Here is a 14,628-nt window from a genome sequence, read left to right on the forward strand (position 1 = left end):
GTACAGCTTGTTTTAACATTCATTGCTTCTTCTAAGAACATTCTCAAGGGAATATGGATTTACCACACAAACGATTTGATCTGCAATCAAAGCTGCTCCTCATGGAGATGGTCACTTAGTTCGATGTGGATTCTACTAAGGAGGATAGTCACTAATAGTACTCTCCTAGACTTCTCAGTGTTAAATTGAAGACCAGATTTTAATTATTCTACTTGCAGTTTTTAGAAAGTTTCAGGAATTTTGTTCAAAGTTTGGCTGATGTTAAAAATGTCATCAGCATAAGTGAATAAGAAGATTTAAGGCAAGAAAGAATGCAAGACATCTCACACTGGTCCTGAGCTTCAAGGACATAGTTATTGAAGTAACAAGGTGAGGCAATGACACCTTGCCTGGCTCCTCTCTTAATTGGTACAATTTTATCCAATGGCCTTGCCATTTCGTCTTGCTTAAGAGGGATTTTAAGATGAATTCGTAGCTTAGCATACATATTCCTTTGAAATCTGATGAAAGCTGGATTTACTCCACTTTTAACAGCCCTTAGAAGCATAAGGGGTTGGATCCGGGAGTCAGAGGCATGGTGAATATCATGACTTGCCAAGGCGAGTAAACTATCTGTATACGAAGCATCAAGCAGAGCATTAGTAACAACTGCAAGGGCATCTGTACATCCAATGCCATAATGAAGCCAAATTTATGTGCAGGTATGTAAAATTTTTCTTTAAGCTCTTTTATGAACAGTAGTTCATATTAAAAATCTTAAGCCAAACTGGCCAGCCATAACAAAAACCAATTGAGAGAAAAACCTCAATGAAAAAAAAACAACAAATGAGACTGCAGCCAGTGGAGAGAAAAGACGAAAAATGTGAAACAACGCAGATATTTCGCCTGTACCAAAACAAGGCGTCTTCAGAATGAGAGAAACACAAGAAGAACAAGATAAAAAACCCAGCTAAAAACAAATAAAACCACCACCGAAAAAAAATATACAATTGGCGCGAACTAATATACATAGGGAAAAGATGCTATTAGAGTTACTTCAGTGAGAACACCATAGCAACTAAGGTAAATTTAAAAAAAAACAACTGGAAATTACGTGAATTATTATGTTGCGAAATAACCCTCTCTCTGGCTGATAGAGAAGCAAATTGTTTTGGTCTAGCAGGTAAAATATTCCCCTGGTGATTACTTAATATCTTAACTTCCTTATTAACTGTTGATTCACCTTTCAAAAGATTATCATAAATTAAGTCAATATTTAAATTACCTGTGTCCCTATTTATCGAAAGGTTAGCAAACATATGTTTCTTAATTTCTATGGCTTCTCTCGCCCATTGAGTATACCCCTTATCATTTGAAATAGCTAAGGCCTCATCAATTGTACAATGTGACCTGGTTAAAACCAAATATATTCTGCTAAGGCTGAAACAAAAATTTCTTGAGGCTTGCTTAATTGTAGGGTTTTTTCTATTGAGTTTTGATGTTCAATAAATCTTTCAACAAATGAACTTCCTACCAATGTGATTCCTATCAATATAGAACTTCCCACGAGAACAAGGAATCTTATACACCCCCCTTGCTAAATTTTCCTGAGTTAAATCCTTACCAGAACAAAAGAAACTACCAATTGGCCTCAACAATTGGAAATATGTATTGATGTTAAATTTACGCAAAATCTGTGAAAGCTTCTCACTCAACCCAGGTACATATGACAATGAAATGAAAATTTTAGATACTTTTGAATCTGAAGACTGAGAAACCCCAATAACCCAACTATCATGTTTAACACGTCTATTTTCGATCATTTTGTCAATGAACTTAATCAGGTAACCATTACAAAACAAAATATCCCTCAAATATAACAATTCCAAATCCAGAAATTTCTGGGAACAAAATCCAAAGGCTCTATCCACTAGTGAAATCACAACCCCCATTTCACCGACATAGGGTGGCACAAATGAAAATTCAAATACCTATCATTGTGCATAGGATTTCTATAAATCGAGAAAAGTAAGTGGAGATCCCTTTTAATTAATAAAACATCCAAAAAAGGCAATTTGTTATTTTCCTCAAACTTAACTGTTAATTTAATATTATTATCAAAACTATTTAAATGCTTACAAAATAGGTCTAAGGAGTCCAACCCTTGTTTCCAAATACAAACCACATCATCCATGAACCTACCCCAGAAGCAAGGGGAGATTCTAAAACAGTGTATAGCAGAGGTTTCAATAGAATTTATGAAAATATTTGCCAATACAGGGGAGAGAGAAGCCCCCATGGGTAACCCAAAAACCTGAAGACGTGCTCAACACGCCTTATTTTCATACAGGCGAAATATCCGCATTGTTTTACATTTTTGTCTTTTTTCTCGATTGGCCGCAGTCTCGTTTGTTGTCTTTTTCATTGAGATTTTTCTCTCTATTGGTTTTTAGTAGTTCATATAGCTTGCACATTGATATGTAGAGCATGAAGTCCTTCATGCTCTACATACTTGTGACAGCTGTGAAAGCTGACATCACTTGTGTGGCTTAAGGCACATAATAGCATCATCCAAAGATGTCACAGATACTGTAAAATCAGTCAGGGAATGCATACAAAAATTGATCAAGCTCTTCAGCATATTTGTGTTCAAGTTGGGGGTCTGGTGGAGAGAATTTGGCCTCATAGAAAGAATACCACTCAGATAGAGGAACATCAAAAGAAGAAAGGAAGGTTTTGGGGATCCTTGGACAGAGAGTTGACCAAAGGAAATGAGGGTTATTTTTTTATTTTTTGTGCTGAATGATCTGTGATTTTCTTGCAGTGGTTCAGAAGTTCCTTGGCAACCATTTTCTTTTTTGCAATACAGATAAAATTAACTGGACCAGACTGTGGTCAGTTGCATTTGGTCAACAGATGTAGCCAAAAATTTGCCGAATCACAAGAATTGGAGAGACTTTGGTTTTCATGCCACTTGGGAACTGTTTTTTGGGAATGCTTCAATAGAATAGCACAAGATTCTGCAAATTGTAAAGCATGCATATCTCTGCACAGTAAATATCAAAGAAGATGTGTTTTTCATCAGTGGGCAGCTTTGAGTGCTTGATAAGCAGGACAAATGGTACCTTAATCTTGGAAAGGACTGTAGAAACACTATCCCATTACAGTTCTGGGTTGATTAATGCCCAATTATGTATATAGTATGGATTTCGTGTTTTTGGGTGACGAGTAGTTATCTGGGGAGTTTTATTTGGTGAGAAAGAAAACAATACAGGCAGGTGATCAGATATTGAAGAATCACAAAGAATCTTTGGTTGAGAGACAATTAAGGACAGAGAAGTGACAACATGGTCTATGTTGGATACAGACAAGGAATTGTAAATGTATGTGAAATCTTGGTCTTTGTCAAAATAAAAATGATTATCAAATATTTCACCAATCAGAGAACAGCAGGCAGATGGAGCAGATAGGTTACAATTAAAATCTTTAACAATTGGACATGTAAAATTACTAAAAATAATGTTTGATATGCTTCTGTATAACTTTTCAGAGGCAAGAGCAAAAAAGTGTTCAGATGTATCATTATGGTAATCAGTTGGCATATATTCATTATAGATAAACACATTATCAACTTTAACAGCAAGAAAGTAATCACAGGAGTTTACAAGCATCATATGTAAAGGGGAATTTGCAGAAGAAACAAGACCACCTGATGGTCTACTCTGATATTCAGAAGACTAGGGCTTAACTGACTTAAAAGATGCTCTTGTAAGTAAATCACATCATGTTTTGACACAAACTCATCAAGAACTGGAGACTTTTGGACAAACCCATCATTAATGTTTAGATTTAAGCACATCATGTTGACATTATGGCTGATCATTGGCACTTTGACCAAGTGGATTAAGCTGAATCTTGGCTGGACAATTATTTGGACATTTCATACTGTAACAAGTGTGACCAGCAGCCTTGCATAATACACACAACATATTAGCTATGCACACATTCAAATGGCCAGATACATGATTGGTAGAACCAAACTAAACACAAATAGCACCTGATTGGCAATTCACTGCTAGGTAACCTACCTTGTGATGCTTAAGGCATCAACAGGAAAGGAAGAGAAATTCCTGAACAGGCAGACATTCATAACTAATACACACTGATTCTTCTAGGAAAAAGTCAATGTCACTACAAGTCTCAAACTGCACCTTAATGCAGTGGGAAGCACCACACTTGACTTATCTTTGCACTTTTGGAGATTAGTTGCTGAAGGTCAGAAAAGTCTAAGGATTGAGGGACTGGTTTAACAATGGCTGCAAGACTGGTTCTTTCAAAGAAGCACTTATAGATGGCTGAGCAGCTTTCACACTCAACTATTTTGTTGGCTGTTGAACTCAAGCACACAACAATATTTAATTCACTATTTGATCACTTAAGATCCATAATATCTTTTGAAGCTTCTTTGCATATGCTGTCAATAAAATGGTTATGGCCATAAGAATCCCCTGATGTCTTGGGGACATTTTTTAGCACTACAGAATACAATGGCCCTATGCTTTGAGAATTATAGGTAGCAGAGGTTGGTGCACTGTTATAATTTTTCAGTATTCAAAGAATTCACATTTAAGAGCACACAGATTGTGATGTCAATAAATCCACTGAGGAGCTTACACATGTCAATACAATGTTTTTTGTTGTCTTTGATATTACTGAAGACTTGGCCTTGCATATTAAGTTCAGAATAAAGAAGTTTCTTTGCTGCTCAGATTGAATTATGTTGCAAAGAAATTCACAGCCAAGGTTACAATGCATTCTATTTTTGCACCATTGGATAGCAATTGTTCAAGAAAATTCAGTACAGCATTCAAAATGAGTTTTTTGCTCAGTAATTTTCCTTCAGCAATTAAGCATAATCTAAGAATCATGGCAGTCAAAAAAAAAAAATGTACATCACAAAACAGAAGGAAAGATGATATCAGGTAATCAAATTATATTGGAAAGTAGTAGGCTAACTTAAACAGCTCAAATACCAATAAGCAAAGGAAGCATAGGCTTCTGCTACCTTTATAGATCAATACCTTTGGAATATATAATTTTTTTCTAATTGATTTATCAAACAAATGGTATGTTGTTAACCACTTTTTAAACCCATTTCTTGCAGTGGTCAGTTTTTGTAAAGTGACAAAAATAAATTACCTTTTAGGGTCCTTTTAAGGACTCAAAAAAAATTGCCCCTCAAGTAATATTTTTTATTACATTTGGAGAGAAAATAAAAACATAAAGTGATGTGTTCAGTTTCTTGCTAACTATATTATGGGGAAAAGGAAAAATTGAACCAGCTTCTGTCATTAAAAAGGCTTAATAATAAGCTTTGGCTATAATTTTGTAAAGTTTCAAAAAATACTATTTTTTTAGCAAAGACTAAAAAATGAAGAAAAGATTAAAATTAGATACTTAATTAGGCTAAAATCATTAGTGCAAAAATTTGAATTAAGAACTACAGCCCCCTAGCCAGAAATACTTTCTTTTGGCAGGCTGGATTCATTCTCCAAGTCTTGCAAATTATTTTCTTCTCATGGATGACAGTTTGGCAGATTCATTTGTCAAAAATAATGGAAATGAACAATAGCAAACTAAGCCATCTTTGCTTTACAACTTTCATATACTACAGCTTTTAAAGGCCTTTACAGCTGCTAGGCTAGTTAGTAGATCTGTTTTGAATTTATTCACTTAATTTCACATTCTTTTAAAGTTAATAGTAAAGGTCTAGATTAGGGGCTATTGAGAAGGAAACATTTTAAGAAAATAATCCTTAATTCATAATATGCATAATAATTGTAGCTAACACATTTTTAATGCTGCTCCACTATGCTTTATACCCTCCCCTACCCCCTAATGTGTAAATATATATGCCAAATTATATATTGTCAATACATCATGCCAATGTGTCTTTCTTGTTTCAACCTGTGTACCTGTAAACTGAATCAACCATGACAAAACAAGAACCAGAAAAACAAGTGAGGAAAAGAATGGTAAAATTCTACTTTAGCTACTTTTGGCTATCTTGGAAAGGGGTTAGGTTAGGAAATATAAATGAAGCTTTCAGGGATGGGTCTACAGGCTAAAATATATTCTGGGAAGGTATTTTGAAGTACCTACCTCTACTACTTCTCCCTCTAAAGGGTCCTGGACCTTTGATGACCTTTAAAAATTTGTGTTATAAAAGTGAAACCTTGCAAAATAGATCTTCTGCTTAAATTAGGTACAAAAAAATTGTTTTCAGCTTCACAACTTTTCTGAATCCCAATTTATAAGGTTTTAAAGATATGCAAATTCATTTCCTAAATTTTGAAAAAAAAAACCATTGACAATAATGCTTAAAATTCTACTCAAACAACAGGAATTGCATTTTCAAAACTAAAGCTAGAGAAAAAGAAACTGATAACTGAAAATTAAGGTAAAATGTTGCTTTGTCAGAATTTCAATAGGTAATAGACCTCTCATGCAGGCAAATTTCAGGACCCTCTAGAGGGAGAAGGAGTAGAGATAGGTACTTCAAAATACCTTCCTGGGACATACTTTAGCATGTAAACCCATCCCTGAAATTTTCATTTTCCCAATCTAACCCCTTTCCAAGATAGTCAAAAGTAGCTAAAGTAGAAATTTACCAAAAGAATAAATTTGACTTTTACTATTTAAAAACAATATTTGCAGTCTCCAATAGTTGCCCTAGTCCTTGGTTCTTCTAAGTCTATATATTTTTTAATTTTATTTCAACTTTTGATCTGTAAGACAGTATTTTGATTTGTAAAACAACTTTTGATCTTAACAAGAAACATGGATGTTATTAACAAAGCTTTAATTAAAGTAGACAAAAATCTAGAAAATAAGGTGCAATATCTAATTGCTTAGAGCAAACACAGATGAATATGCCCTTTTAGTCATGAATGTAGTGAATGGTGGTGGAATGTATTTTAGATATTTAATATGGTATAAATTTAGAATTGTGGCCCCTGATAAGGAGACATGTTAAGAAAACAATTCTTACTTTAAAATATGTATAATGATCCTAGTTATCATATTATCCAAGGGGAGAACCATTATCATCAAGTCTTTTCTCTTTTTCCCTTCTTTTTTCAATGTAAAAGAAATAAAACATAAAATATTTGCCATGCTCTCATTACACTGTGTAAATCTTTTGAAATTGCTGCTATAAAAAATTGTTTATTATAGATAGTGTTCATCCTGGTCATTGTTAATTCTTTTTTTTTTTTAATGATAGACAAAGCAGTGGCGAAAATACAAAATATTGCTATAAATATACATATACATACAGAGTATATACCCCACTGCCCTAATGTGCAAATAGATAGCAAAAATTGCATTCTGAACCTAAATATAACCAAATGAACTGTACCCCAACCCCTAAATATATCCAAATCACAGTATATATTTGCATATCAGGGGGTGGGGGCAAAATTTATTTGTGATGTAAATGAAGGTTATATTTAGAATCAGAATGCAATTTTGGTTGTATATTTGCACATTAGGGCAGTGGGGGTATATACTCTGTATGTATATGTATATTTATAGCCATTTTTTGAATTTTCCCACTGCTTTATCTATCCTAAAAAAACGGAATTAACAATGACCAGGATGAACACTATCTATAATAAACAATTTTTATAGCAGCAATTTCAAAAGGTTTACACATTGCAACAAGAGCATGGCAAAATTGTAATTTTTTTCTTTCAAGTTGGAAAAGGAAGGGAAAAAGAGAAAAGACTTGATGATAAAGTTTCTCCCCTTGGATAATAAGTAAGCTAGGATCATTATACATATTTTAAAGTAAGAATTGTTTTCTTAACATGTCTCCTTATCAGGGGCCACAATTCTAAATTTTTACCTTTAATTTGAGCTACATATTACATATATATTATTTAAGCAGGGGTAAAGCATAGTGGAACTCTAGTCCAAATGTGTTGGCTACAATTATTCTGCATATTATGAGGTAGGAATTGTTTTCTTGACATGTTTCCTTCTCAATAGCCCCTAGGCTAATCTAGACCTTTACCCAATTAATTACCTTAAATTACCTTAAATCGCATCTTCTAGCGACTAAGGTTGCAGGAACCTGTAGATGTCGCCAGGTAGTATTGACAGGAGTTCGTTGCACAATTCATTAATGGATCATCACATCCTACACGTATACAGGACAGTTGAATATCACACACTAATAGACCCTAGTGGTGGATGCAGGCTCATCCCACTGCGTCCTCCATGGCTTGTTCCTCCAGTCATGGTCAACGCCAGTCTTGAAGCTGTTAACTGAAGCTGCGGAAACAGTTGAATCGCTCAGTGAATTCCACAACGGAACAACGCGATTGGTGAAGAAGTTGTATTTCTCACGCTTTCTGCTGAATCTTTGGCGGAGTTTTATGGGGTTACCTCGCGCTCTGCTAGACTGGTCCTGTTCGAGAATGGGCTTGATAACACTGCTGTTCATCAACTTATATGCCAAAATTACGTCCCCCCTTTTTCTACGGTAGGTCAGAGTTTGCAAATCAAGCTTTTCTAGGCATTGCTCATATGGGATTTGTTGGTTGGCAAATGGGAGCCTAGTAGCTCTTCTCTGGACTTTTTCAAGCAACTCTGCATCGCATTTAAAGTGGGGGTTTGCAACTGCCATCCCAAACTCAAGATGAGGGCGGACAGGGGCTGTGTAAAGCTTCTTAATGACCCTGGGGTGGCGACTAGTCACTGATCGCTTGATTAGGCCTAGGATCTTGTTTGCCTTTGCGGCTTGAGTTCGGCAGTGACTATGGAACTTCAGCTTATTATCTATGATTACCCCGAGATCACGTTCTTCCTCTGCGCTTTGGATGGGTGTTATAGCACCAGTAGAGTCCAACATATGGTAGCTATGGCAAGGGTTGTTCAGTCCAAGATGTAAAACTTTACATTTGCTTTGGGTAATCTTTGACCTAGGGGTATATCTAGAGGTACATATTTACCAAATCATATTAGGCCTGTTTTTTAGCACTAAGATCTTACATCTTTCTGCAAAGATTATCGTTTTTTAACTTATCTTTCTTCTAAGATCTTACAGCTCACTGATGTTAGCAAAAAGTATGAAGACCGCCACTGTTTTGCCATATAGAACAACAATGAGAGAACTTTGATGATCTACTCATCATTGTTCTCAGACTGCTGATCAGAGCAGAATGATGAAAGACGTTTGCACAAAAACGACAAAAGATGTAAGATGTTAGTTCAAAGAATTCAGTTTTAAGTGTTTTTTGACAAAAGATGTAAGATTTTAGCACATTGATGAGTGAAAAAACAGGCCTATTATTGAGTTATGACTAAAGTGAACATACCACTTGATGCCTTTTTTATGCTCTTTACAAATATAATAATCATTTTTGTCAGAAATGAATTCTAGCCCCCACCCCTATATATACCAATTCAGGGTTTATATTTGCACATTAGGGGGTGGGGGGAAAATTTAAACTTACCTCTCATTTACATCAGAAATAAAAATACCCTCACCCCCCTAATGTGCAAATATAGGTAAATTTCTACCAAATCATATTATTGAGTTAGGAACATGGGCGCCCATATGGGGGGGGGGCCGGGGGGCTCTTGCCCCCCCCCTGGCTGAATGATGCTGCCTTATTTTTATATTTTTGTTCTGAGATTTCTATTATATAGCATTAAAAGTAGCAATTTGACAAAGTTTGCCCCCCCCCCCTGGAATTCAGCTTATGGGCGACCATGGTTAGGAACAAAGTGAATACACCATTTGATGCCTTTTTTTATGCTTTACAAATATAACAATCATTTCTATTGGAAATGAATTTCCCTGAATTGGCATATATAGGGGGGGGGGGGCTGAAATTCATTTCCGACAGAAATGATCATTATAATTGTAATCAGCATAATAAAAGGCATCAAATGGTGTATTCACTTTTGTCCTAACTTAATAATATGATTTGGTAGACCTTTACCTAGAAATGATTAGGCCTACTATATTCATAATCAGCATAAAATAAAGGAATCAAGTGGTATATTCACTTTATGCATAAGTCAATAATATGATTTGGTAGAAATTTACCCAAATATATACCCTGAATTGGTGAATATATAGGGATGGGGGCTAAAATTCATTTCGGTAAAATTCTATTTTTGTTAATTTTGGCTATCTTTGAAATGGGTTGGGTTAGGAAAATAAAACTTTCATGGATGGATCTACAGGCTAAAGTATGTCATGGGAAGATATTTTGAAGTACCCACCTCCACTCCTTCTCCCTCTAGAGGGTCCTGATCTTTGATGACCTTTAAAAATATATGAGTTATAGAAGTGAAACCTTGCAAAATAGATCTTCTGCTTAAATGAAGTACAACAAAACTGTTTTCAGCTTCACAACTTTGCTCAATCCCAATTTATAAGGTTTTAAAGATATTCAAATACATTTCCTAAATTTTGGAAATAAACTATTTATAGGCTATGTCTTAAAATTCTGCTCAAATAACAGGAATTGCATTTTCAGAACTAAAACCAGAGAAAAAGAAGCTGATAACTGAAAATTAAGGTAAAATGTTGTTTTGTCAAAATTTCAATGGGTATAGACCTGTCATGTAGGCAAATTTCAGGACCCTCTAGAGGGAGAAGAAGTGGGGGTAGGTACTTCAAAATACCTTCCTAGGGCTTACTTTAGCCTGTAGAACCATCCATGGAAGTTTGATTTTCCTAACCTATCCCCTTTCCAAGACAGCCAAAAGTAGCTAAAGTAGAATTTTACCATCATTTCTGACAAAAATGATTCTTATGTTTGTAAAGAGCATAAAAAAAGGCATTGAGTGGTATATTCACTTTAGTTTTAACTCAATAATATGATTTGGTAAATGTTTACCTATCCGGCCCCATTAGGAGGATTGGGATGCAACCTTCATGGTAGCAAAAATTGTTTTTGAAAACAGTACTGAGTGGGGAATTAAAAGAAAGGCTTGTAGGCCTAGGCTAATTGTTTTTTTAGGTTTATTATAATTCCTTTGAAGGGAAAATAGATATATAGTATTCTAAAGCATTTGCTGAATTCATTTATTCTAAAATTAGTTTTGGTAGTCTTGGTGACATACCGTTGGCTAAATTTAGAAGAAGTTCTCTTGGATTTGACATATTCAACAAGTCTCGCGACATAAATTTAAATTATGCGCCATTTCGCAATTTGTGCACCATCTATTAATGTCAAAAAGTATTCAGTAGTCACTTCTGGACCCCGGTGCCGCGCGGATAAAGGAAGACCGGCGGCGACAAAGCCAAAAATAACAGCGGCAACGCGCAGCCGGTGAGTTGTCGGTGGCGCGCCACCAGCACGATCAATGTTGACCGCAAACATTAATGTTTTCTTCAGTCTTTCTCAAATCCCAGCTTGAATTTACAAAAGATTCGGGCCTACTCATGAATTAAAAACTTTGCAAGTCGCTGGCTGAACGCTGGTCTTCTTTGTTATTCATCAAGAGAAGTAGAAATCTGAAAGAAACGGAACGGCTGTGGCGTATCAGAACCCCTGCATATAGTTGAAATAATAGTTAATAGATTCGCCGTGGCATTCAATAAAATCCAAGAGCACACACAAATTGGACCGGATTTTTATGCTGATTTGAAATATAAAAATTTCATCAAGTTTAGTGTTACCCATCAAAAGTTACGAACCTGAGAATATTTGCCTTATTTTCGAAAAATGGGGTAAACACCCCCTAAAGTCATAAAATCTTGAAAATCACACCATCGGATTTAGCGTATCAGATAACCCTATGGTAGAGATTTAAAATTCCTATATGCAAAAATGTGGAATTTTGTTTCTTTTTCTGCCAGAGGAAAGATCATGGATACGTTTTTATTTATTTTTTTTCTTCCCAGGGGTGATCGTATCGACCTTTTGGTCCCAAAATATCACGAGAGGGCTCATTCGAATGGAAATCAAAACATCTAGTGCCCTTTTTAAGTGACCAAAAAAATTGGAGGGCAACCAGGCCACCTACCACACTCATTTTTTTCCGAAAGACACCGGATCAAAATTTTCAGATAGCCATTATGTTCAGCATAGTCGAAAAATCTTATAACTATGTCTTTAGGTGTAAAATGACCCGCCACAGTCCCCGAGGGAAGGGCTGCAAGTTAGCTTTGCCCATTGTTTATATATAGTATTTGTTATTTGGAAGTATACAGCAATTTTTTTTTGGGGGGGGGGGCGTGCTTGGGATAGATTTCTAATGGGAGAATCTTCCTTTGGGAGGGAAATTTTGGACGAGGGAATATTCTAGGAGAAATTTTACACTGGGGGGTTTTGACAGGTTTACTATACGAAATTCTTTTTAATTTTCTTACATTCTCTATGCCAAATTTTTTCAATGGAGATGTTTCGGAGTGATTATCCGGGGGATTTTTTCCGCATGTTTTGTTTTCTGGGAAATAATTTCCACGGAAGGGGGTATATCTGGAGTGACCAAGAAACCGATTATAGATTAAAGTCTTGTTCCAATGAAAAAATACTAAGGAAAATTTTTCAGGGTGAATCGTCCACAAGCAGTTTTACAGAGAGGGGGAGATTTTCAGCGATAAGGAACTGTCTGGAGGAAATTTGACGGGGGGTGCATTTTACGTAGGATTAGATTTAAACGGAGGATTTTCGAGAAGGGTATGTTTCATAAAGGGTGAGCCAAATTTACAGGCATTATTTAAAAAACGAAAAGAAGTTATTCCATATATGAAGGGTTGCCCCTTCCTCAATACCTTATTCTTTACGCTAAAGTTTGACTGTTTACTAAAATTTAAACAAAGGGGCTGTTTAATTAGAATCGGAAGCTTTTTAAAAAGTGCTAACAGCTTTAGCGCAAAGAGCAAGGTATTGAGGAGGGGCGAACCTTCATATCCGGAATAAATCTAAGAAAATTAATATGCATATTTTGTTTTAATTTTTCATGTACGGTTAGCCAAATTCAAACCTGCATTAGTTGAAAAACGTTCAGAAATTAAATAAAAAAACAAGTTTTTTTTAAACTAAAAGTAAGAAGCGACATTAAACCTGAAATCGAACAGCAATTATTCCGTATATGAAAGGGGCTGTCCCCTTCGGAACACTTCGCTCTTTACGCTAAAGTTTGACTCTTTTTTACCACTCTACTTTTTAAAACAATAAAAAACTTTAGCGTAAAGAGCGAAGCGTTGATGAGGGGACATCCCCTTTCATATACGGAACAATTGCTGTTCGTTTTAACCTTTAATTTCGCTCCTTACTTTCAGTTAAAAAAGAAAACTTTTTTAAAATTTAATTTCATAAAGACAATACTTTTTTCAACATATGAAGAATCGTGTATATTGCAATTGTACCTGTCTGGTTTATATGCAAAGTAACACAAGAGACTGAAATTAACGAATCAGAGAGTAGTGAAGAATTATAGTATACAAAGTAATATTTGGCAGGGATAGTCACTAGTGATAAACCACTAGGGGTGGCACCGTGATTGGGTGATTTTCGGGGATTCGGGGAACCATATTTTTTTTTCGGGGTGACACATAGTTTCTTTGGAAATCCCCGAACATGCGGGGATAGTGCAAGCCCTGCTTGAGTTCTAATCAGGAAAATCGAAATACTTAACCACACGAGAAAAGAAAAGCTCCAACTTTGCGGTTGACGCAATAAAGAATTGCCGCAAAATTAATTCAAAGTCAACTGAACGCCGCCGGCTCTGTCGGTGGCGGTGCACCGGTGGGGTGAAAAATCGGCGGTGGTCAACCGGGCCTCTCGTTGGCGCCGTTTGGTCGATGCAGCAGCGTGGCGCCGGGGTCTAGTCATTTTCCATTTATGACCCTTCCTCACACTGCTGCGTTTTGACCGCAGACAAAATGTAAGTAATACAGACCTCCAACTGAAAAATTTTAATGGGACCAATCAGGTAGGTGTTTGTGCTCGTCTATCGTTAGTTTCTTTGGCTTCTAGCACCCACTAACGTCTTAATACTTAGCCAAAAGGTATCCGAATACCTGACCCTTTTTTTATAACATTGTAAGATAGGCCACTTACACATCTGTATCATTTTCGTCTGTGGTTTTCATCACAGACAAAGAATATATGACATTATATACGTTTTGTCTGTGGCTTTCACTAAAAAATGACTGTTTTTGCGTGATCTATCAAGGTCTATCCGTGATCTTGCGTCTGTTTCTGCTTTATAAGGGGTTGACTCATGCGTTAAAATATTTCCATTCACCGGTTGAAACGCATGTAGAAAAAAGCCTAGTATAAAATTCAAAAGATGGATTATGCAGAGAACGTAATTTTAGCTCTTAGATGCAACTTAATAATGAATGATTAAAAAAAAACATGCTTATCAGCGTAAGCTCCGTTTGGTTGTAAAAGCAAGGTCTAAGCTAGTAAATGGCTTTGCTCAATCCCATTTTTGTTTTCTTTGCTTTTTGACTCTGTAGACCGTCAAAGTTTATCAAAGAACTTTCTAAGTTACGGCGTCTCAAAGTCAGAGAAACAAGATGCCCTTGTAACTGTTATGCATCAAACGAGTGAATGTCGCGTCAAAAACTGTGACAGTCAGACTTTTTTCGCTTCCTCTCAGGAGTATAGT

The 14,628-nt window shown here is 35.9% G+C and overlaps 1 protein-coding gene across 1 annotated transcript in view; it reads right to left on the minus strand.

Moving 5' to 3' along the window:
* Ada3 (transcriptional adaptor 3) overlaps nucleotides 1-11,180 on the minus strand; it is a 48,212-nt gene extending 37,032 nt beyond the window's left edge. Inside the window, exon 1 of the mRNA XM_089102257.1 lies at nucleotides 11,125-11,180. Coding sequence (XP_088958383.1) covers nucleotides 11,125-11,164 — 40 coding nt within the window. The 5' untranslated portion in view covers nucleotides 11,165-11,180. The remainder of the gene's footprint in view (nucleotides 1-11,124) is intronic.
* Between the last annotated feature and the right edge of the window lie 3,448 nt (nucleotides 11,181-14,628).

This window comes from Artemia sp. Qi Xiang Cuo, chromosome 16 (assembly GCF_049724085.1).
Source record: "Artemia sp. Qi Xiang Cuo chromosome 16, ASM4972408v1, whole genome shotgun sequence".
Classification (NCBI taxonomy): domain Eukaryota; kingdom Metazoa; phylum Arthropoda; class Branchiopoda; order Anostraca; family Artemiidae; genus Artemia; species Artemia sp. Qi Xiang Cuo.